The sequence below is a fragment of the Fusarium poae genome, chromosome 1 (genome assembly GCF_019609905.1).
Source record: "Fusarium poae strain DAOMC 252244 chromosome 1, whole genome shotgun sequence".
Taxonomy (NCBI): domain Eukaryota; kingdom Fungi; phylum Ascomycota; class Sordariomycetes; order Hypocreales; family Nectriaceae; genus Fusarium; species Fusarium poae.
In genome coordinates, this window is record NC_058399.1 from 3,716,677 (window position 1) to 3,739,330 (window position 22,654).

Below are 22,654 nucleotides of genomic sequence, written 5' to 3' on the forward strand. Positions count from 1 at the left end.
TGGTAGAGAGTCAAGACAAGCATTTGCACAGACCAATTGTCCTTTGAGGACCGTGGATTAATAAACGTTGGGGCAATAATATGAGCCCTGTCTGTGAGTGAGAGAAAGATGGGGGCACCTTTGAGATCTCCAATCTGTCTCCAATCTTTGACTCCACCTCCGCCATTCCACAGAACAACTCCACAAGTCTATTAAGAGTCAGGATCGATGCTTCACTCAGTTGCCAATTAGGCAAAGACAAACAACCAGTACAGGAGGGCACGTGTCTCATTGGAACATTGCCACTATTATACGAGTTTACAGGCTCATGCACAAAACAAAACATCTCACAATATCCGGCACTTTGCTTTGTTTGATTCAACCAGAAGAGAGAGAAAAAGAAGGGTTGCAACCTGGCTTTAGAAAAAAAAATGGCTTTATTATTTGTCCTTGGACTTAATTGAGCACGTGCGTGTCTTCAAGACGTCGACGGCTCTTCTATCATACAGCTGCAGCAGCACACTGGGCCATTTTCCCCAATTCCACATGTAGGAATCCCACCCATCACCATCTTGTGTGAGCCAACGTGGGGAGAGACCCCGGGGCGGCTCTTTGCCAAGAACCTACCCCTGACACGCCACAGACCCACGAACAAGCCTTGACCATCTGAACCAGTTCTTCAGTTTATCAACAGGTAACTTGATAGACATGCGGTCTGTTCTGTTATCCGGTGTGCCTTCTTTCCTTTATGTCGTGAGCGATAGCCCCAATGCAGTATTTGCTTATACTATGCAGATCATTCATGTCATATCATATCATCCAAACTCCACTTGTCTTTCAAATTTGGGTACGTGTGTTCGACACTTAGACCTCGTTGCTGGGGTAGGTGACCTTGGTGGTAGGAACGAACTCCTCCTTGATAGCTCGAACATTGACGAAGCGGGTCAGGAGGTTCTGGCTACCAGCCTTGTCGTTGGTTCCCGAGGCGCGAGAGCCACCGAAGGGCTGCTGACCGACAACAGCACCAGTGCTCTTGCAGTTGACGTAGAAGTTGCCAGCGGCGTTGCGGAGGTGCTCCTCAGCAAAGCGGGAAGCCTCACGGTCAGCAGCAAAGACAGCACCGGTCAGACCGTAGTCAGAGGTGGTCTCGATGAGCTTGCAGACATCGGCCATGGCGTTAGGGGCGGCGTCATCGTAGATGTAGGTGGTGAGGATAGGACCAAAGAACTCGGTAGAGAAGAACTTGTGGTTAGGGTTGGTAGTGGCGTAGATGGTAGGGTGGACGTAGTAGCCCTTGGAAGAGTCATACTTGCCACCAACGACGAGCTCGAGGTCCTTGTCGCTCTTTGCCTCATCAATGGCACCAGAAAGCTTCTTGAAGGAAGCTTCGTGAATGACGGGACCCATGAAGTTGAAGTGCTCAGTGGGGTTGCCAATCTTGATGGCCTCAACCTCAGCTACGAGCTTCTCCTTGAACTCGGGCCACTTGGACTTGGGGACGTAGAGTCGGGAAGTGGCACTGCACTTCTGGCCCTGGAACTCGAAAGCACCACGGACGGTTTGCTTGACAGCATTATCAATCTCTGCGGTAGGGTCAATCAGGTGGAAGTTTTTGCCACCAGTCTCACCAACGACACGGGGGTAGCCTCGGTATCGGCCCTCAGCGATACCCTGACCGATGGTGCCGTAGAGCTGACGGAAAACGCTGGTGCTGCCAGTGTAGTGGAGGGCAGCAAACTCCTTGTGCTCAAGGACAACCTTGGTGATGTCGACGGGGTTACCAGGGACAAACTGGATAACGTCCTTAGGGAGGCCAGCCTCAATCAGGATCTGGTAGACGAGCCAATTGGAGGCAATGGCAAAGTCACTGGGCTTCCAGACAACAACGTTACCGAGAAGAGCAGGGGCACCGGGCAGGTTACCGGCAATGGCAGTAAAGTTGAAGGGGCTAACAGCATAGACGAAACCTTCGAGGGCACGGTACTCGAGACGGTTCCAGACACCAGGAGAGTTGTGCTCGGGCTGGATACTGTAGAGCTGCTCAGCGTAGTGTACGTTGAAGCGGAGGAAGTCAGCCAGCTCAGCAGCGGCATCGATCTCAGCCTGCCAAGCGTTCTTGCCCTGACCGAGCATGGTAGCGGCCATGATGTCGTAACGGTACTTGGTGGAGATCAGATCGGCAGCCTTGAGGAAGACGGCGGCTCGGTCGGCGAAGGGGAGAGACTCCCAAGCAGGCTTGGCAGCCAGAGCAGCGTCAATGGCGGCCGAGACATCTGCAGTGGTGGCAGTGTGGTAAGAGGCAACGGTGGTGGCATGGTCGGCAGGGTTCTGCTGCTTGGAGAGAGCGGAAGCCTTGATCTATAGGGTTTTGTATTAGACATGGCTCTCGTGATGGCCGAGGTCGGACGTTTGCGGCCAAACTTACCTCCTTGCCGCCAACAACGACGGGAACCTCGATGGGCAGCTGCTTCTGGAGCTTCTCAATGGCAGCGGTCAGACCCTGTCGCTGCTCGCTACCCTTGGTGTAGTGCTGGTTGGGCTCGTTGAAGACCTTGGGGGTCTTGAAAGAAGCCAGAGTCGCAGCAGTTCGCATCTGCTGGATTCGGGCAGCTGTGCGAAGACCGCGAGCACCAGCTCGGTTAAGGAACATCATGGAAGACATTGTGTGGTGTGATGATGTGTTTGTGTTCTTCGTTATCGGGGTAGTCGTCGAAGATGATGAGAAGGTGGGGTATCACAAAAGCAAAGAAAACACAGGTTCGACGACGTTCGAAGATGGAAGATGGAGAGAAAGGAAGAAGGAGCAAACTGATGACGGGGGAAGTAAGGTAGGTATAAGAACAAGTCCAATTCCGTCCTGACTAACAGAAATTCCGAATTCAGTTGCAGTATCACGACTCAGACGTGGACCTACCTAGACCTGGACCTGGACCTGGACCTGGACCCATGGAGATCTCGCGTAGCAAATCCTCCAATCTTTCCATCAAAAAAAAGTGAACTGCCGCCGTTCGCCACACGAGCTAAGCAAAGCAAAGCAGGCTACATCCTATCATTGCCCTTCTCTCAGAGTCTGTCTCTAGGCTTGTCCTGTCAGAGCTAATCTTTTTGGTTTGCGTTCGCGGCTTATCACGGCCTAAAGAGAATCTGCGTGGGGAATGAGCACATGACGTCGCCTGTCTTCCCCAGCTACGGTCTGCCCGGGGATCGAGATTGATTGGACAATGGCCTTTTTATGCTGGGGCCGATCTCGGCAGATGGGGCATGGCGTGTTATCTTTGGTTACCCGCGAAGAGCCGCACCAGTTCCATCAGAACACGGGCCCTTTTTTATTCTATCGTTTAGCAAAGATTGATATTATTTTGAAGTGAAATCCTAGCCTTGAATATTTTAAAAGGAACCAAGATTGGATATTTCTCTTGTTTCAAGAGAGTTATTCCACAACTGAATTTTTCACCAAGAACGATTGTACAGTCAGTCACCATCCCAACATACAAATCTATCCCATACTGTACGTACAACATAGACATCTCCATAAGCCAAGGATCTAAGCTCTAGTTTAGTTCACTGGGGTGTTTGATAAACTTATGGCCGCGCTTTTCCGAACGTGGGGTACCTGAATGGTCATGTGCTATCTCAACTTGGTCTCAGGGTATCAGAAAAATTGGCCGCTGGAAGCATAAGAGACGAAATCAGTAGGTCTTTTTATGCTCCTTAGACTACAACTCTTAGACTATTTATTTTTGTAACCCAAGACTTAGGAGGTCATTTTTTCTGCTACCCACTAGCTTGGTACAGATAGCGACGACGTTAGAGCCATCTCGCGGTAAAGACTTTGCCTATTTCGACTTGGTGAGCCTGGGGAAGAAAATTTCCTTATCTGTTACATGCAAGACATGGTTTTCCATCATGGCTTGGCAAATGCGAATGTAAGAGTATGTACTTGATTAAACGTAAACTAGAAATAATACACTACAATACTAGCCTTGTCAGCCCGCCAAATGTTCGAGTGGTTATGTTCTACTCCAACTCCTCGCAATCTTCAACCGCTATTTCGTGTGCTTGATATCAGACAATTGCCTTCAACGGGTATAAACAAATAGAAGCTACCCCATGGAAACATTCATTCTCGCTGGCTGCCTGGGTATCTCTTATCCTTTCCCAGACTCTCTTCACTCTCACTGTCTCACTCCATCAAGTAACTTTCGTCCTGTTCGCTTCGCCCTTCTCAAACCGTTACCGGCCCGGCCCCACATACGCCGGGTCCACCCCGTCACTACTTTCCAGCCGGTTGCATTATCAAGTTTAACAACGGCATGGTCATTGTACATATCCCGCACAGAAATCTTCAAATCGTCCTACTGCTGGCTTCCTGACGTGACCGACGTCCTGGGTGTGTTTGGCTCATCTCTTTGCCGGTAGTTGAGTAATGGCACGGTCAATCCGTACATCTCTGTTCGACCCTCCTTGTCATGCTGGTCAATTTCCACGTTGATGCACACATCGAGTGTTCCGTCATTGGCCCGCCCATGGGTCTCTCTTGATGCCGCCCTATGTGTTGTTCCTGCCTGAACTTCGCCCTTGTGAAGAACCTTGTGGCCGTTATTTCCCAAGAAGTTCTGCTCAGAGGTCTCTGTTCCGCTCTCATTTACACTGCCGTTATGAGTAGGGGGGTTGTTGGGCGAGTTCTCGGTGATGGTTGCAAAGTTCCGGCTAGGCATTGTGCAGCTATTGTGATTGGCTGTCTTGTTGGACTCGCCGGGGTCCTTATTGAACAGATTTAGCAGAGTCTCATCTGTCTTGGCGTTCAAGTGATGAATCTTGTTCCTCCTAGCCAGAAGGTTTGCAACAGCCTGGGGAGGTGGCTTGTTGACAATGGCTGAGGAAATGACGTTCACCATGTAACGGTGGTCCTCCTCAACGGGAATCTTGAGGTCAGGGTTGGAGTAGAAACGTCCCAGTGCAGCCAGATGCACATCACCTCCAAGGATTGTCACACGGGCATTGTACTCGGCAGCAATCTTTTGAAGATCCTCCATAAGCTGACGTCGCTCCTTCTTGTGCGTTCTCGCAGTGTAATGGTCATCCAGGTCATCCAGCAGATCAATGCTGCCGTCAAATTGGTTAAAGAGACTTCCTCCGAGTCCGAATCGTTTGTTGAGAATCTTGATGGGGCCCATAACTGGACTGCGGAAGATGTTTTCAAGCCAGGTCAAACGCTACAACATGTTAGTCAGACGATCTGTCATGTCTGCAAAAAAAGCACATACCGGATATGCGATAGGGATGCCGAGAAGCAGAATCACATGCTTGATCGGCTGCCCTGACGCTGCCGTCGCTTCGAGCTCCGAACGCAGTCTTGAGAAAATCTTCTTATACGTCTCAGGATAATTGACTTGGTGGCGGGTGCGCTGTGCTTCAAGATCAGTTCCTGCTTGTCATTATGTAACGTAGTTTACTGACCTCCACTCGTGCGTCGATGCCAATGAGAGCGATGCGGGCTCCGAGACGGGTATAGATGTTGAAAGAGCGCTCAGCAACATATGGGCCAGGATGGTCACCGACAATGTACTCGGGCGATTCAATCATTGGCGCGACGTAGGTATCGATGAGCTGATTGGGATCGGGTCCCTGAGTGCTCGCTTCAAGAGCGGCATGGTCTGATGCACGTCAGTACGAGTCGCCGCAAAAGCCAACAGAGGCGTCATACCAGAGGTGTAGGTTGATGGGGGCGGCGGCAAATGATGCTGAAAGAGCATGTAGTATTTATGAGCAGTACCACCAATACCACGAAACACATCGCACTGCATGAAGTCGTCGACATATGAGCCGAACCCGTCAATAATCTAGAAAGCCGTTAATAACCAACGTGCCACTGTCACAATCATATCCTAGGTAGACTTACGTCATGGTCATCCCAGATATTGACCTGGGGAATCTGGCCGTTGACACCAGAAAACGGCTCAGTGTTGTACCAACGGATGTAGTTCTTCAGGTAGTAGTCGTCGCATTCAGCCCGCAGTGTCTCGGGGAAGGGGTGGTGTCTTCGCTTCTTGGGGTTACTGATGCTGGTCCATTGGCGTAGAGGACCGTCAACTCGGATCCCATCGTTGTAGATCTGATCACCACCGCCAATCATGACATGATAGGGAACCTCGCGGTGCTTTCGTGTAACGTCGTTCCATAGAGCTGGGCCACTCCAAGCCTCCTCGTCGGTCCCGACACTGAAACCGTTGCACGAGTGGAACATGATGCGAAAAGACTCGGTTGCGGAAGGAACGAAGAATCGGTTCACCCGAGGCTTGTGCTCACTTGAGAAGCGCATCTCAGGCAAAGCATAGTCATAACCACATTCGGTGTCTTGGATCGGAACACTGATATCGAAAGCCCAGAAGGTATTGCGTCGGTCGGAGTAGAGGCAATGTCCGTCTACACGTACCTCTTCACGGGCTCCGTTGGTCGCATTTCCACCATCTGGGAGAGTGACAGCTAGGTTGAGCGTCAAGTAAGGCTGGTGTAGAGGAATCTTGCCGCCGCCGTCCACGACAACGAGCACACTACCATGCCAGCGTCCCTGGTTCATATGGCGATAGTTTAGGAGAGGACCGCAAACAATTGTCTTCCCGTCAGGGGGGTCTTGCCCAGCATGGCTTTGTCCAGCATTGTCGCCCACAATGGCTCCGTTAGCATCGCCCGCGGCGGCAGTGATGGGCCTGTATTTTTCTGTCTCACGATTGTCGTCCTCTGGTTCGATGCGCGACTGGTTGAGGAAGTTTACGAGGCCGCCCGTGTCGGTATTCTCTTGGTGAGGATCTCGTGGTGGACCTTCGCCAGTGAGCTGCGAAGCATGCGCAGCATAAGCAGATGACTCCTGGTGTCGCCAACGGCTGGCCGATGCATGGGGATTCCGTTGCGACTCAGTGGTCACTGGTCTTCCTCCTGGTTCTGACATTTTGTGAACCTGGTCGCGATCAAGAGCAAATGTTGGTTCTCAGGCAGCTCAAAAATGGAGGCCTCCCGTGTGGTACAGAGAGGATCGTCAAAAGTTTTGTGCGATTCAATATCGGGAGGGAAAATCGACGACGCGGGTTGTCACTGAACGCGACAAGAACAATAGTCCGACTGAATGTGTACTCTTCAATACAGAACAAATATGCTATGAAAGCCCAAAAAGAAGCCGTAGCAATGAATACTTGAAGAACGGATTGACAATGTCCAGGAGAAAAGCTTGAGGGTAAGACCGAAGGGACAGGAGTTAGTCTAATGGTAAGACACCGAGACACAAAAACATCGTACAACTGGGTGATGACGCAGGTGCAACCAACCAGATACATCCCATCTTGTCTGTTGGTGCAGGGGTCATGGGGTAGCTACGATAAGGGACTTGAGAAGCACCAGAAGGAGCGTACTTCTCCTTGTTTCATGGACGATATGTACCAATTAGTGTTAGATCCGAGGTCACTGCTGACCCTTCCATCAACTGGTTAGCGACACCAACAGCACTCCATTTCAAGTAGCAAGACTCGAGGGAGCGCTTCATTCGAGGCACGAGGCACAGACTAAAATTATAGCAATTGAGATCAGGGAATTAGGTGGGATGAGATGGCGCCAAGCGAGATATCAAGTCTCCCATTGGTCAATCGGTTATAGTGGAAGCGATCCCTTGAAGAATCCAGGGAAACCAAGACACCAACTCGTTATCAAGCTCCATGATTGTCTTTAATTTGGCCAGCATGTGAATACCCATGTACTCAATGGTTGACGGGGTAATAATTGTGCATACTAGATCTTGGCAGTTGTATGTAAAAATCGATATCTCTCTTATAGCCAGCCAAGCTGAATAAACATGAGCTAACCGCTGCTTTGAGGTTAACATGAAACAGGAACAATCTAACAATCCACATATCGACGCCATCTAATTTCGAACACCGCCAAGATCTTCACGGCGATCCATTACGTGAGGGTCATGGATAACCTAACTTTCCTTTCTGGTGTGCCTCGATGTCCAGCTTACCCGGTAGTGGTATGTTTCTGAATTTATTCCTCGTAGGATGATCAGGTGTAGTCATCTCTAGTGCGATTACTTGTTTATTGCTCACACAGAGTAACCGAAACCTTACATAACCTATAAAACCTTCCTTTAACTAACCTATAAAATTACCTAACTGACCCTTTCTGACTAAACCCTGTATACCGATTTCTTATCCCTTTGACTTATGGTCTTAGACTATGATAAGCTTAGTTATTAATAGCTGTATTTATAGACTAACCTGGCTTAATGTCCTAGTTTATCTTACTAGGCCTTATATATCTTATTATTTAGCTTCTATAGAAATAGCTTCTTTATTAGGTTTAAGTCCTTATAACTATCTAAAATAGCTTTAAGAGCCTTTAGTAGCTATTCTTCTCTTATAAGCTAAATAGTATATTTAATAATAAATTTAAAAGGGCTATATAAAAGAAAAAAGCTATAATTAAAAAGGGCTATTTTAATCTTTTAATTATTAAATAATATATCTAGAGTATTTATAATAATCTTAGCTTAATCCTTAATAAAGATAAATAGCTTATTTTTTAAGGCCTTAATAGCTTTCTTAATATCTTTCTTTATTAATTTAAATTAAGAGAAGTATTTATTATATTACCTTTATAGGCCTAATTTAATAATTATATTAATATAGCTATAATTAGTTAATTATAAAGATTAAAGTAAAATAAACTAAGTAAATTAATTAATATAAATACTTAATTTTTTATATTTAAAAGGTCTAAAAGTAGTCTTATCTTTATATTAAAGGAAAAATAAATAGATTATATAGTAATACTTTTATATTTATATAAGATTAAAGTTACTCTAAGAGCCCTATTTCTTATAATAAAGCTACATCTATCGATTTCACATTAGACTTCAAGGGATACCCATATCAAGTAGTCATCTCTAGCCCGAATTCGCAATTGTCTTCAGTAATAAGCTAGAAATTAAGCATGAAATCACAACTGACGTCATTAACCTGCACTTGGCTATCTTGTTATGGATAAATCTTGGACTGAATCCGATCCATCGAGAAGCAACATGTTTACCAGCTACAGCACTCTGTTATAAAATCTCACTGTTGGGATTAGTAGAGACCTGCCATATGTTCTTTATACTCATGCTATTCCTTTCTATAATATCGTCTAGGTAGGTGAATTAAAACCTGGCCTTTGTCCGTGTAGATTGAGTCAAGCAATCAGTTCTGACCAAACGACATATGTTGTTCTGATATCGAGAACGAATACAGCTTAGGTATGATAGAACCAAAAGGCTGTATTGAAACAATAAACTACCTAGTACCTATCGAATAAGAAACACAGAAGAATACCTTAGTACCTCCTACCTTTTGTTGAACCGCAGCTTAATCCTCGGGTTAGCCCCACACACGATTACATAAGCAGAGCACCATCATATCAACCTCAAAATTTCGTGCAGAATTTTACTTCTTCCACAACTTACAATACAATGCAATGCTCTCTCAAACAACGCCGCGTCGTCGGCCGCAATTGAATTGCAACACATGATCCCTAACGATCACGCCTCGATCATCTCAAGATCACCGCATAGGTTCGACGAGAAGCTTGAAACACAAGGAAACGCGGTTGCGATCGAGTGGTTCAACAAGTCGACCTGATGCACAAAATCTCAAATACGAGTGATCGAGGCAAGGTTATCCTCGGTAGGTGAATTTTCGGTGAAACAGTGAAACGCAGTCAAAACTGCAAACGGCATTAGTGTGTACAGCAATTGAGCTCTTCTATGCTCGCCTTGCTGAAGGAATTTTCTTCGTGCCAAGATTGATACACCCCTACTATTACCAAACACCTCTGTTCTTGTAATCCCACAGACACTGGTGCATGAAGATAGGGGTACATGCCATCACATTGGCCATGCTACTGTCAAAAGACATTTTCCAAGCCAACCGTGAAATTGAAGAATACCAACGCTTCGATGACTGCAAGAATGGTAGTACTGTCACCATAGATGCTCCGCAGAGATGAAGCTAGCCCCGCTGTCTTAGTTTCCAACATGGGAATTTCGTAGAGCTAGGAGTCGACCGCTAAGTTTGACGTTGTGAACCCCTAATTCGCCAAGGGGCTTGGGTCGTATGTAAGGATGGAAAGACAGTATGCACCTCGCATGTTGGACGATTATTCAAATGCCAAGCGAGACAAGCCTTGTTGGGCGGTCATCGGATTAATGAGAAGCCCAAGCCCACATCGCCCCAAGCTTGTGGGCTTGGTATCAGACAAAAAAAAAAGGATGCGGTGGGCAAAAAGGCAAAAAGAGCCACATTAGGGGTTGTGTTGCTGGTTGGCAACGTGCGGCCTGGTCAGTGCATGTAGGCCCATCAAGTTGGAACTTCGTCTACCTCGGATTCAGCCGACCAGGGATCCAGACAGCCAAAGTGGTAGCTGTACTATTATTTGCAGGGCCGCAGCCAAGGTCCCAATTGTTGTTCATCTCGTCGGATCAATTACCCAACCAAGGCCTAGCCCTACGATTGATTACAGTTACACATGCATAGGTACATACACATGGCGATACAGCTGAGGGAATGGGGCTACAGGAAGGGGCCTCAGCCGTATTCCGAAGTTGAACAGCATGATGCATGCAAGGGAAACCGATGTGAATGCTGGCTACGAAGTTGTGTCACCAACTTACATGAGCTGTACTCCACGTTACGGTGTACCGGCAGCCAGATATACTTCACCAGACGCAGCCGCAACCACAGCCCCGTCCATAATAAGCAAACAAATAAAGCTGGGGAAACCGAATGGCTAGTGATGTAGAGCATGGTAGACAAATAGCATGGAGAATCATCCTGTCACCGCCAAGATCCTCAACGGAATAGACAACCAATAGCTCTAGCACGTGGAGTTATACAAATGCACATGATATGAACAAGCACAATAACAAGTTCACAGTCATGAAACCGACGCCCCGTTGACGGGCCGAGTTTTGGAATACCGATCAGAGACTGAGCATCCATATGAAATCTGGAGGGACAACAAGAAACATTTTTCCTAGACAATGAGATAGATCCGTTACTAGGCTCGGGAGAAAGACACGTGCGGAACAGGCGCCTCTTGCTCAGCTCTGAAATTGCCATGGGTCGGATAAGTAAAGAAACATGTTAGTATTCTGTTTCTAGGTAGGCTTGATCAGGTAAATGGATTCGAGAAGTCAATGAACGTCATTAACACGTTATTTGAACAATCAACCGGTACGGAGTACATGGTGGTACATCAGGGTGGGGGCCTGCATTGGCCTTAGTGAGAGATGAGCTTACCTAGAAACATCTTATCCATGGGTCATGGTCATGGCTGAAAGGACCCCTTTCTCGGAGTCTGAGCTTCCCGAATCCTATCATCACGTATTTTAGGATGTGCGAGCCAATCGATCACTTGCTTCTTTGTTCTAGATATCTGCATGATATGCTGCAGTCGCATCATTAAGGAAATAACCTTTCAATGTCTAATAAGCGGTAAACAGATGTGAGAAGAAGAAAAGAAAAGAAAAAACAATAGAAGGGTAAAAAACACGCTATAGCCGTCCTGTCCTGTCTTGACCCTGTCACGGAGAAAAGCCTACGCTTTAGCTCCTTTTTTGCGGTTGGCGGGTACAGACCAGCCCACTACAGTACGGCATGACGATTGTCCACTAAGCGATCGATCCATTGGTTTCGCAACCGACTCTCAACGGCGGCTCTAGTTCTGTATTTTCATTTTAGTGAGAGACGGCTCCATGCACAAATTGGAATAATCTGGACCTTTTCTGTCAGTATTGAGAAAATTAGACTAACAATGATGGCGTATTTTTCTTTGTTTTTTCTTACCAGTTCCCAGTAAGGGGGCAGCTTATTACATTTGTGCAGTACAGTACAGTGATTTATCGGCCCTCAATCTCGGACAACCCCATTGATTCCACTTTTTGAACGAACCATGATACATACTTACACCATGGTCAGCCAATAATGGACGACTTCTAATCATGCGAAAATTGATGAAATTGATCGTTGTCTTGACAAGATGCAATCCCAGGTGATATAATGTCAATACGTTTGTGGATCCTCCACATACAGATCAAGTACGTACCCTATCAATCATCAGATGCAGATCTTTAACCGCGATGAAGTCCGTTGCTATTTATCTTCATTCACAGTACTGTACATTCCCAAAGGACGACAACCTAGAGTCAGTCTCAGTAGGATCCACTACGAGCTGTCCGTTGTTATGTACGAATTTGGCCCATTGAATCCACTAACGAAATCTCAGCCAGACAGGCAACCGGACGCTGAACAATATCCGGTGTTAGTTGAGACGTCCAACGCACATGTCAGAATAAAAGAGGCTTACAGACATAATCATTATGGATCCTCGCACTAGAGCTTGAATGAACTGCACTTGTTATTATTCCATCCTCGTGCCGTTATCGCTCAAAGTGTTTAACATGTCTCTTAACGGGGCACCTAACGATGGATCAAACTCATGATCTCCATCTAGCACGGCCGGCCGAGTTGCTTCGCGATTAGCTGGTCTGTCTCGACTCTAGCGGCTAAGAGACAGGGGGCTTATAGTATTATTATGAATTTCCAATCGACGATCTAATTTATTAACCGTCCTTCTGCAGATGAGAAAGCTTGAATGCATGCATTCACATATTTCCGAGAAAAACTTGGAAGTTGAGGTTTCCGAAACGCTTGTTTCACCGATTTGGGCATCAGAAATACCATCATCTTTAAGCGCCTTTTGTCCCTATAACAGGACTGCGATATGGGTGAACAGATGGGTAATTTTCTCCGAATTTTATCGGTTATAGTCTGTACAGGACTCCATTTATGAGAAGAGTATCCGTCGGTATATGCGAAAGTTCGAGGTTGAAAGTCAATTTTATTGTACGCCTCGCCCGCCGCCACAAAAGCTTCCACATGGGAGTTGCATGTCGCGAAGTACAATGCTTTCCAATGATACTGTCCATTGGGTTAGCTATAGCTACCAAGGTTTCTGAAATACCAGACTCGGTGTCAGACAAATGTATGACACAACAGGTTCGGAACAAAAACTTGGATGAAGAATGATGCTGTTGCCCCCGACTTGGTCTCACTGCGTCTCACTCTGCTTCGTTGTCAATACCATTCAGTGATAGCGCGCAGTGAGGTGATGGCCTCCATGGGTTGCATTCGCCTCTGTCCAATCTTTTCTCATGTACCTTGTGTACTTGTTAATCTGTGCCTCTTCAGCTCCTTGTACCGCCAGGCTTCGACCCCTGGAGAAGGAGAGTGCCGTGGCCTTGGACGAATAGCATGTCACTGACATGAATTGCCAGCGACATGACGAGCTTTCTTGGGATAACACAGCAGAAAGGTACTAACTAATGCAGACGCATCGTTATCGGATGTTTCAATCTTGTGTGAGTACAAATGCGACTCCCCAAAAAGAATGACACAAGAAACAAATAAAAGAAGATGGCGCTCAGACTCGACGCCTCATCAATGAATGACGTTTTTGTTCATTTCAAAGGCGTTGATCGAAATTGGATGGAGCTCGCTCGTTGCAGCGGTTCATCTGTTGAAGCTGCACTCAATTACGGCGCTCCACCCCGCCAATGCTTCAGCTTATTAACGCCCCTTGTCTGGCCCTAGGTGCCCTGTCCACCGTCCTAACTTTCTAACCCAGGTGGCCTTCTAATATAGAGCGGACCAGAGTATGTACGGATAGGTTGAGAACAATTATTCCATCTTTTAATCTGTGCGTTGCCCCATCCTGATATCCTGACATCCTAGTTAGACGACTGCGCGCAGCCGCCCCTTCTGGGCATAGCCTCATTTCGTTCTTGGGGGCTCCTTGTACTGATTGTATGTACTGTATGGCAGCTCAGCGCAGCCAACACACCTAATGAGCTGGGCGGGCGGATACTTCGGCCTTCTCCCTACGGATTCCCTGTCAATCACCTCCTCTGTCTTGCCGCTCCTCCACCCCGGCTAGTCCGCGGCGATCCTGTATGTGGAGGTTGCAGGTTGCAGCTGCAGGCCGCACTAGTAAAAGCCCAGGTACTCTACGGTAAAGTACGAGTCCACCTTATACCAGGTTAGGCCTGTGCTTGCTGTGTTGCAATTGCGGTTCTATTCTACCAGTATCGAAACCCTGAGAAGCCTCATCCTTCCTTCTCCCAAATCACTTGGAATCTTTCGCATTGCAGTCCTACAGCATTTACTCCTGTAGTAACCCTCGTACCTCTGCCGGCCAGAGAAGCCTCGAATAATGGTGATCTGAGATACGTTTATTTACTTTGTTAATTTTTTCCTATACGGTCGGCTTTCCAACAAGAGGAGCATCAACCTCCGGGACGCTTCTCTCGTTGAAGTCTACTTAGTATTCTGTATTTCTTGTCATGAGATGACTGGTCCTACCATGATGATGGCTCCGGCCGTGGAACCCTCGTCTTCTTTCCCGCGGTCTCAATCCAGCCCGGACCTTCTCTCGCTATCTACTCTCGAAAACCCTTCATCCTCAACAACAACACCGATACCGCAGCGCGAGAATATTTCTGATGCTCAATCATTACCAAATTTCGATCTTCCTACCTTCAATGTCGATTTCAACCTCGACACAAGTCTCGACACAATCGTTTTTCAGCCCGAGGAGCAACGGGCTGAGATCAAAGCGCCACCACCTCCCTCGATCGTTGAAACAAAAGAGGCGCCTGAAGAAGTCTCACGGTTCAGACACGCCCGAAAAAGAACGAGCTCCCTCATAGATACTCGAGGTTGGCTTCCAGGCTCTAAGAGCACGTCGGATTTACACAATCTTGGTGAAGAGCCCCCTCGACCGACCACCTCTGCAGGAGACAAGAAATTTGGTGATGGATCAATCGGAAACCTGAAACCCATAGAGAAACCTCTGACGAAATCTGAATCTTTCGTCAACTTTGCCAAACGCTCATGGAGACCTTCTCGCTCCCCTTCGCCCATGAAGAGTACCGACTCTGCCAAAGAAAACGACGAGTTGTCTGGGCGCAACCGATCCGAGAGCACAACGTCGATGAAATTAACCAAGACTCGCAAACGCCCTGGTTTGACTGTCGATCAAGTGGATAAGAACAAGTCGAGCGAATCGCTTAAGTCTTCCGCCCCTAAAGCCTTCTCCCGAGCGAGCAGCTACTTTTCCAAGCTCAAGCAAAAGCAAGCGGGCTTGTCAAAGCTCAACACGAATACCGACTCCGACACCAGCTGCGCTTCTTCGGCCACGAGTCTCGCGCCACCAGCTTCAACCACCACAGAAGATCACACACCGCAATCTTCCTACGATACCACGTCTGCTACAACTGTGACTGATGAATCTTCTGTCGAGATGCCGCCTCAGCAGAGAGACGTGTTGTGGTCATCTTTCAAAGCGATCGACGAGGATTTTAAGGGGTTCCTTGCCAAGAGCACCGCGCACCGCATGTCGCAGGTTCAAACACAGCTCCTGCCCTTCCTCCGAAGCACTATGAATCACGAATCAACCAAGAAACTTTGCGCCGAAGACGTCGACCGCAGGGCAATAATTTTGAACAAGTGGTGGACTGTAATCTTGGAAATGCTAGATGGTCAAGCTCCTCAGCCCGTGCCCGGTGTTGACCGCCCAGTGTTGTTCGACGTTGCAACTCTTCTTATGACGCGACTGGAATGGCGACAAGCTACGTCTTATTTCTTACCGCTCGTTGACCGATCACCGGCGGAAAAGGTTCGAGCTCGATCTATGACAAACTCGTCCAACTCATCCGTCACGTCGAGTCAAGCAGCGTTCCTCGAAGAATCGGCAGAACACAGCGTCAGAACTATGTTTGTTACCAACCTGGTGAAGCAAATGGGTTTCGTAGTCGACAAGCTTTCGCTCCGCCACACACCGGCCAGCTTGGTCAATTTTGCTGGAAAGGCCTGCGCGTATGCCTTCTTTTTTGCACCAGGCGTTGCCGATATTCTGATTAGGCTGTGGGGACTTTCTCCCGAGCTGATCAGACGAGTTGCTGATGACATGGGTCTACCAAAGAAGAACATGGGTGAGAGCGACGACATTGCCGCGTTGTTTCCTCCCACCATTGGCACATTTGCCTGGACATCACCAAAGGGCATGTGGGATAGCCTTAAGAAGGTACCCAGGTTGCCCATGCTGGTGTCTCGGATTCCTTGGACAGGTCCCTGGGCGGCTCGGTGGAAAGGGCGTGATACTGATGTGTTTTTCATTTTTCTCAAGTATTTCCACATCCTGTCCGAACAATTCATGCCTCCTGGGCTACCGCTCCTTGAAAAGGCCAGATCTCCCGGATTCGCTCTTGTTCAAGCTCAGCTTCTGTACGTTTTGGACACTACTATCCATCGGCAGGCCCCCATGGATGGCGGATTCAGCCCCGCTGCCATGGATGGCATGCCAGGCGCCGATGCTGCAATGGCTCTGCCTCTTCCCCTAAACAATGTCATGAGGGGCATGGCCGAGAACCGATGTATCATGCTGTTGAAGGATTATCTCTCAGACGACTCCCTTGAGATTGCCGGGGCACGCCATACGTTCGCAGAAACCTTTGCCACCATGATGAAGGCAGCGACCCGCCGGGTTTCGATGTACAACCATCCCGCTTGTTTCACCCTATGCGACTTCTTGGAGGAAGTTCTCGTGCTCTACAGCGAATTTGAAGACCCAGACAACTCTGACAGCTATCTCGACTGGCCTTTCTGGTTTGACGTTTGCCAAAAGATCATGGGTTCTTTCAATACCATGTCTGAAATTCGAATGATGGCCCTGATATACTCTATCTGGGATGCTATCTCGAAGGACCCTGTGCGAAAGCTGGCTGTCTGCAAAGACTGGCTGCTTACTGAAGAAACCTTCAACGAGTTCTTCAACCACTGGTGTCCTATGGTCCGGGCTTACTATCAGCGTTTGCTGTCTTGGCGAATGTGCCGGGACTCAGGAACCCTGGATGAAGTGGATGGTCAAATCTTTGTTCTTGTGGCTGAGCGTCTCCAAACAACGTGGTCCCATTACCTGCACATTAAGCACGCTGCTGAACAAGAAGGGCGAATGGCGCCTTCGACTGCTCCTGTGAACCCTGCTCCAGGAAAACGCTTCATGATCATTCGCCAGGAGATCAATGTGCCCCAGCCTGGCTTGTATATGGGCAGTTTCGACTCCTTTGCCAAGCTTCCCAATAGTGAGACAAACGTTCTCAACGGCCTGCCCCCTGACGCTTCGAGACAGGATGGAAGAAAGCGGTGGTCATTGTTAGGCAAAGTGCTTTCTCTTGGCGGTAACACAAACGCTGGATGGGATGATGATTTCCAAACTGTTCGTCGTGAGACGGCAGAGTCTCGAGCTTCAACATCAAGCAGGGCTTCCAATACAAATAGCCACAAGCATCGTGCGTCTGAAGATGATTCCTTATACTCACAGCCCACATATGAGGAGCCGAAGTACGTCTTCAAGTTCGTTCTCGCTTGGCAACAACAGACAGGGCCTCTCCGAGAGCGCTTTTTGACTCGCCCTCGACTTCCCGGTCCCGCCGAGAGCCGCATCAGTGGGCCACTGAGAGTCAACGGTATTACACGCAAGTTCTCAGGCAGCCCCCAACAAGGACTGATTGACAATGCAAAGAACGCGAGTTTGCTTAAATCGGTTGCTGAGCAAAGTGGCCCCCCAAGACTTGAACTCACGCTTACGGGTTCAAGTGATGAATCCGATAAATCTCAGGGCATTAAGGGCAGCTCGTCACTGTTACCGTCGCCGGCACTATCACAACCTCCTTCGCAATCGCAGTCTCCATCACCATCACCATCGCCATCGCCATCACCCCAACCGAACACGGGTTCTTACACCGATACTGCTGTGCAACCTGTGAAGCCCACTGGCCTCTATGTTAAGAACTCGATCTATGCTGGAAGGGCACTTGCTGAATGGGCCCAAGTCGTTTTCGAGTGCAACAACTTTATCGAGCGTCGTCGCGACGAAGGAATGGCAAGTCTTGCTGATGTGGAAATCCCTGTACTTGGAGTCGAGGGTTTCCGCAAGGTCGGTGGTTAAAAGCAATGAATCTGAGATACCCTTACTATCAAGTACAGCACAATTACGCTTTACTTTTGTTTTTATTTTTGGCACACATGCTTTCGTTTTATTTATACTTTATCTTGTTTCTACGCATCAACAGTGGGCGGGCATATTGGCTTTTCCTGCACAAACATCGGAGTACCATCGCCATGCATCGGGGGGTATCTTATTCGCATAAAACCAAAATCAAAACCAGGGGGTTTCAAGTCGCTCCTTGTGGGTTATTCATTTGTATGGGTTTCGAACAGTATTCGGTTTATATGTTTCTGGATGTCACGGCGTTGGAGAGCAATAACTGGACTGTTTTGCTTCGTTTTCTCACATATCATATATCTATTCGCAACAAGCGGTACCTTTTGGAGAGCGGGGATTTTCAGGTCAAAGCTGGACAGGCAAATATGGATGGAGTAGGGATGCAATCGGAAAGGCTTACAGGCTTATAGCGACGGTTCCTGTGCAATTTCATGTGTACATATATATACCATATTGGCTAGGGACGAGTGTGGACCAATACAGGAGATTTTTCTTCTGCTTGATTGAAGAAGATTATAATGATAATGGCTGCAATGACATATCGAGTGCTCTTGAACACAACTTTAACATCGCTCGCCACGTTTCGTAATCTGCTCTCTGTTTTAATGTCTATCTGCATCGTGGTTTAGGTATCGCCTGCTAATTAATCCCTTTACTGCCAGCCAGCCTTCAACTCGGCCCACATGCCACTGATCTTGGGCTTGAGCATCTCATATCTCTTGAGAGCATCGTCTCTCAAGAGACCCCCCCGCTTAGCATAGTACTCTTCGAAGGAAGGCTTGCCATCGTTGACAGTCATCCAGGTTGGGCGATTGCGTGTAAAAAGATGCACATCAGCTTCAATCTCCCAAGGTCTATCCAGGGTTCCAACACGTATATACGACACGTGAGGCCCTGCATCCGCATAATAATTCCATAAGCCAGTGTGGCAGGCCGGGCAGCTGACCACTGTTTGTCCCACACCAGATTCTGTCGGGAGACACACAGATAAAGTCTTTGCCTGGGGCTGGGGCTCACGGATAGCGGACTCGGCTGAAGTGATGCGTGCAAAAGCAGGCTGAACGTTTGTGGGGACTGGATCTGGATTGGCAGATGTACCGGCTACCGTGGGCGGCGCTGAGGGGATGAGGCTGAGAGCTGTGGACTCGATGATGGCGTTGAGGGCGAGAACAGAGCCTGTTTGACGCTGGCAAGCGGTGCAGTGACAGCAGTGAACAAGGAGAGGATGAAGGGAGAGTTGGTAACGAATAAGACCGCAGTTACAACCGCCAGTAAGGGGAAGAATATCTTTGCGTTGAGAGTAGTGAGTCATGGTGATAATGTTGAGGAGGGGAGGATGAAGGGGAAAAGAGGTAAGGGGGTAGTTTTTGTTCATAAGAGAAGAGGAGAGGAGAGGAGAGGAGAGTAAAGGCTGACAAACTGGACCAGGGCTTATGTACCTACTAAGGTACTGACCGATTACCTTGGGCAGGAAAGATAAAGACACAATCCTTGTTTTGATTTTATTCACTCTTGGAGCATCGTCCAAGACCATGCCATGTCGAACCAAAGCGGGGTGACGAGAGCTGGCCAGTGAGAGTGAGCGGGATGGCCTAATTAGGAAATTGGTAAAAGGCCTCACCTCACGTACTGGGGAGGACACGAGACGACACAATCTCTTTTAGTTTAGTACGGATCCAGATTTATTTTCTTTTTTTTCCTTTGTTTTGTTTTTCTCTGTCTTTTTTTTCTCGCTCTTTTATTTTCTCTGGTGAAAGACACAGATGAAGAATAAATTGCTGTCGAATGCACGTTTCATCCCACATCAAAAAGGTCCATCAAACACATAATGTGATCATTCAAGACTCACGTATTGCATCAACACTTATCGTGTCCCAGCATCATCTAAACAACAATAATTCATATTTCACTACTTGCATTAGACAAGCTGTTATCAAAGGCAGCAATGTCTAGCTGGCGAGCATTCCTCATGGGCATGTTGACACCCTCTGGTACACTTATTCGTTGATTTTCATTCTCCAAAGCTCATTCAGCTTTTCATACATATCAAAGCTATTCGTCTCAAAATACCAACCAGTGGTAGATGGACCGGTCCTCATTCATCGCCATGCCCCATGATACATAGCGATGTCGTCCAAAAAAAAAGATGAAAGAAAACGCAAAACAAGCGATGGCCCCCGTTCACTCGTGTCTTGACCTCTCACATACAGTCTCCAGTTAAATCTCATCATCGTCCTTGTCATCTTCAGACGTCCAGGTGCCCATTTGGACTTTCTTGGCCTGTTTAGCCATGGCGTGGATGTGGCGCAGGTAGAGCGGATCTCCAGCTCGTTCAAACTGGGCCCGAACCCCAGTGAGTAGTTCAAAGACGCCCATGCAAGAGCCGCAGACGTCCATGTACTCAGCAACACTGCTGATCTTTTTCTCTAATGTTGCAAGACTCAGGTTTAAACTTCCACAGTGCTGGTACAGGCTTCCAGGGGTGAAAAGATCCATGACACCCTCTTCTTCAGCTTTGCTGAACATCTTGCCAAGCATGAGACAGATCTCGCTTCTTTCGTGTCGATTTCCGCACATCTCACCGGTCACCGAGCAGCCCAGGATTCGTTCGCTCAGTCCCTGGCACTCTTCCTAAAAAGTCTCTAGGGCTAGCAGCCGATGCTCTTCAATACATGCTATGGAAGGTTAGTAAAAGCATGGCCAGAGAATAGATTTGATAAGACTTACTCATGATGGGAAGCTTCTGCATAATTTCATTCTGTGCAAGTTGTTCCTTACCGGGGCCAAAAACCAACTTGGAATCGTCATCCAGAGAACAATTGTGAGTAATGTATCTAACAATCTCACCAAAATCGGTTGCGAACCCTAGCTCCCAGGCGATAAAGGCCATCTTGAAAATTGAGCCTATGTCAATTGTTCTGGCAGAAATGTACCATGTTTCAGCGACAGGTCGTAGCACACTTGTCATGTCGTATTTGTTTGCCAAAGTGCATACACCAAAGAGCCGGTCAAGAGTCACTTTGGCGGGAACCTTTTCAAACCGTGCGTGAATGAGGTTCAGAAGGATGGCAAACGAGTTTTGGGTCGTCGTCGGGAAATTCAATGGTCCAGTGCTCACCAGTGTCGTCTCCGGCGCTCTCGGAGATAACAGCGTGTAGCTTGGATGATGCACGGCCGAGTGCTCGAGAGTCAACCAGCATGTTTCGGGTGTGGTTTGTTCCTACTTTGAGATACAAGTCTCCATTGGGATCAAAGCGAATGATTCGCTTCTTTCCCTCTCCACTTGAGTGGTCACTGGCCACTGTGTTTGGGGTGTCGGGATCGACAATTGTGGTGCTATTCTCCAAAGTGTCAGAGATGTAGGAATCAATGACCCCCCATTCGTTGGTAGCCGATGCGTTGCTGCTTGCAACGGAGCTCTTGAAGGGAGACGAGGTGGCGGAGTTGATAGCATTTTCTTGGACGAATTTGGCCTTGATGACCTCGTCATGTTCGGACTCCGATTCTTCCAGAATCGTGTCAAGATAGTCGTAGTAAGCAGGCTGGTGCTCGAAGTCGACGGCCTCGTGGTAAGGGAAATTGGCTGACTGCTTCTCAGCGGCCTCATGTTGCGTAAGCGCGTAGGCTTTGTCGTTGATAGGACAGAACTCGTCTGTTTCATCCTCGCTCGCAGAAGCATTGGCAGACTGGTGTTCGGCCGCCTCGTGATAGTTAGGAGGATACCCCTCGGCGACAGAACTGGTTTGCTTATTGCAACAAGGAACAGTCTCGTTGTTCCATACATCATACGTGTAATAAAGATGCCGGGGCTCAACGGCCTCTTGACGGGTGGGAGAACCTTCGTTGATACCCTCGGTCTGTTCGTGGATAAAGTCCGAAAGGTCTTGGTAAGTGATATTAAACACAGGGCTTCCGGAAGGTTGCGTCTCAAGTGCCTGTTGCTGAGAGAAACTAGGAGCCTCAGGGTTTAGCTCGATACGGTCGCTGGCAACAGAAGTGATTTCGTGACGAGTATCCTTGGTGGGAGGGAGCTCAATACGGTCACTGACAACAGACGTCATTTCGTTATTAGCATCCTCGCTGATAGGGAGCTCGCTGAGGTGCGTGCTAGTAGACTCGTAGCGATAGATGGTCGGAGCTGGCTCCTCAATCATTCGGGACACCTCCCCGACAGTAGAAGGGGATGAAAAGCCATCGGTTTGCTCTTCAGTGGGTACTTTGGTGGGCTTGATCTCGGTGATCTTGTCACAGAAAGCTGCAGGGTTTTCCTTGACGGCATCGTGCTTTTCGCTGTTATCACGCGAAGCCTGGATGTTCGTAATATCCCCGAGGGGTGCCTTTACGAGCTTGATCTCGGTGCCCATAGGCGATATTTCGTCAGCTTTACGAGCATCCCCCTTCATAGCTGTGGCACTGCTGTCGGTGTGATTTATAAAGTCCATAAATGATGCTCGCGATGGGCAAGAGCTGCGCATCTTCTCGAGAAGTTTGAGATCCATCCTGATAAGGGAGATGTTCTCGTGTAGAG

General features: G+C 48.1%; 7 protein-coding genes across 7 annotated transcripts; 1 reads left to right on the forward strand and 6 right to left on the reverse strand.

The window, feature by feature from the left end:
- Nucleotides 1-843: 843 nt before the first annotated feature.
- Nucleotides 844-2,641, reverse strand: FPOAC1_001226 (uncharacterized protein; the record flags this gene model as incomplete). The annotated part of the gene is made up of 2 exons (XM_044845831.1): nt 844-2,337; nt 2,405-2,641. 2 exons carry the CDS (start codon nt 2,639-2,641, stop codon nt 844-846), a joined length of 1,731 nt encoding a protein of 576 aa, XP_044711747.1.
- A 1,693-nt stretch (nt 2,642-4,334) lies between these two features.
- On the reverse strand, nt 4,335-6,928 carry FPOAC1_001227 (uncharacterized protein; the record flags this gene model as incomplete). The annotated part of the gene is made up of 5 exons (XM_044845832.1): nt 4,335-5,195; nt 5,247-5,387; nt 5,440-5,636; nt 5,687-5,822; nt 5,882-6,928. The coding sequence occupies 5 exons, from the start codon at nt 6,926-6,928 to the stop codon at nt 4,335-4,337; spliced, it is 2,382 nt and encodes a 793-aa protein (XP_044711748.1).
- Nucleotides 6,929-14,409: 7,481 nt separating this feature from the next.
- Nucleotides 14,410-18,069, forward strand: FPOAC1_001228 (uncharacterized protein; the record flags this gene model as incomplete). The annotated part of the gene is made up of 1 exon (XM_044845833.1): nt 14,410-18,069. The coding sequence occupies one exon, from the start codon at nt 14,410-14,412 to the stop codon at nt 18,067-18,069; it is 3,660 nt and encodes a 1,219-aa protein (XP_044711749.1).
- A 709-nt stretch (nt 18,070-18,778) lies between these two features.
- FPOAC1_001229 (uncharacterized protein) lies at nt 18,779-19,438 on the reverse strand (the record flags this gene model as incomplete). The annotated part of the gene is made up of 1 exon (XM_044845834.1): nt 18,779-19,438. One exon carries the CDS (start codon nt 19,436-19,438, stop codon nt 18,779-18,781), a length of 660 nt encoding a protein of 219 aa, XP_044711750.1.
- A 905-nt stretch (nt 19,439-20,343) lies between these two features.
- On the reverse strand, nt 20,344-20,652 carry FPOAC1_001230 (uncharacterized protein; the record flags this gene model as incomplete). Its single annotated transcript, XM_044845835.1, has 1 exon — nt 20,344-20,652. One exon carries the CDS (start codon nt 20,650-20,652, stop codon nt 20,344-20,346), a length of 309 nt encoding a protein of 102 aa, XP_044711751.1.
- A 105-nt stretch (nt 20,653-20,757) lies between these two features.
- On the reverse strand, nt 20,758-21,094 carry FPOAC1_001231 (uncharacterized protein; the record flags this gene model as incomplete). Its single annotated transcript, XM_044845836.1, has 2 exons — nt 20,758-20,801; nt 20,854-21,094. The coding sequence occupies 2 exons, from the start codon at nt 21,092-21,094 to the stop codon at nt 20,758-20,760; spliced, it is 285 nt and encodes a 94-aa protein (XP_044711752.1).
- Nucleotides 21,095-21,161: 67 nt separating this feature from the next.
- FPOAC1_001232 (uncharacterized protein) lies at nt 21,162-22,625 on the reverse strand (the record flags this gene model as incomplete). The annotated part of the gene is made up of 1 exon (XM_044845837.1): nt 21,162-22,625. The coding sequence occupies one exon, from the start codon at nt 22,623-22,625 to the stop codon at nt 21,162-21,164; it is 1,464 nt and encodes a 487-aa protein (XP_044711753.1).
- Between the last annotated feature and the right edge of the window lie 29 nt (nt 22,626-22,654).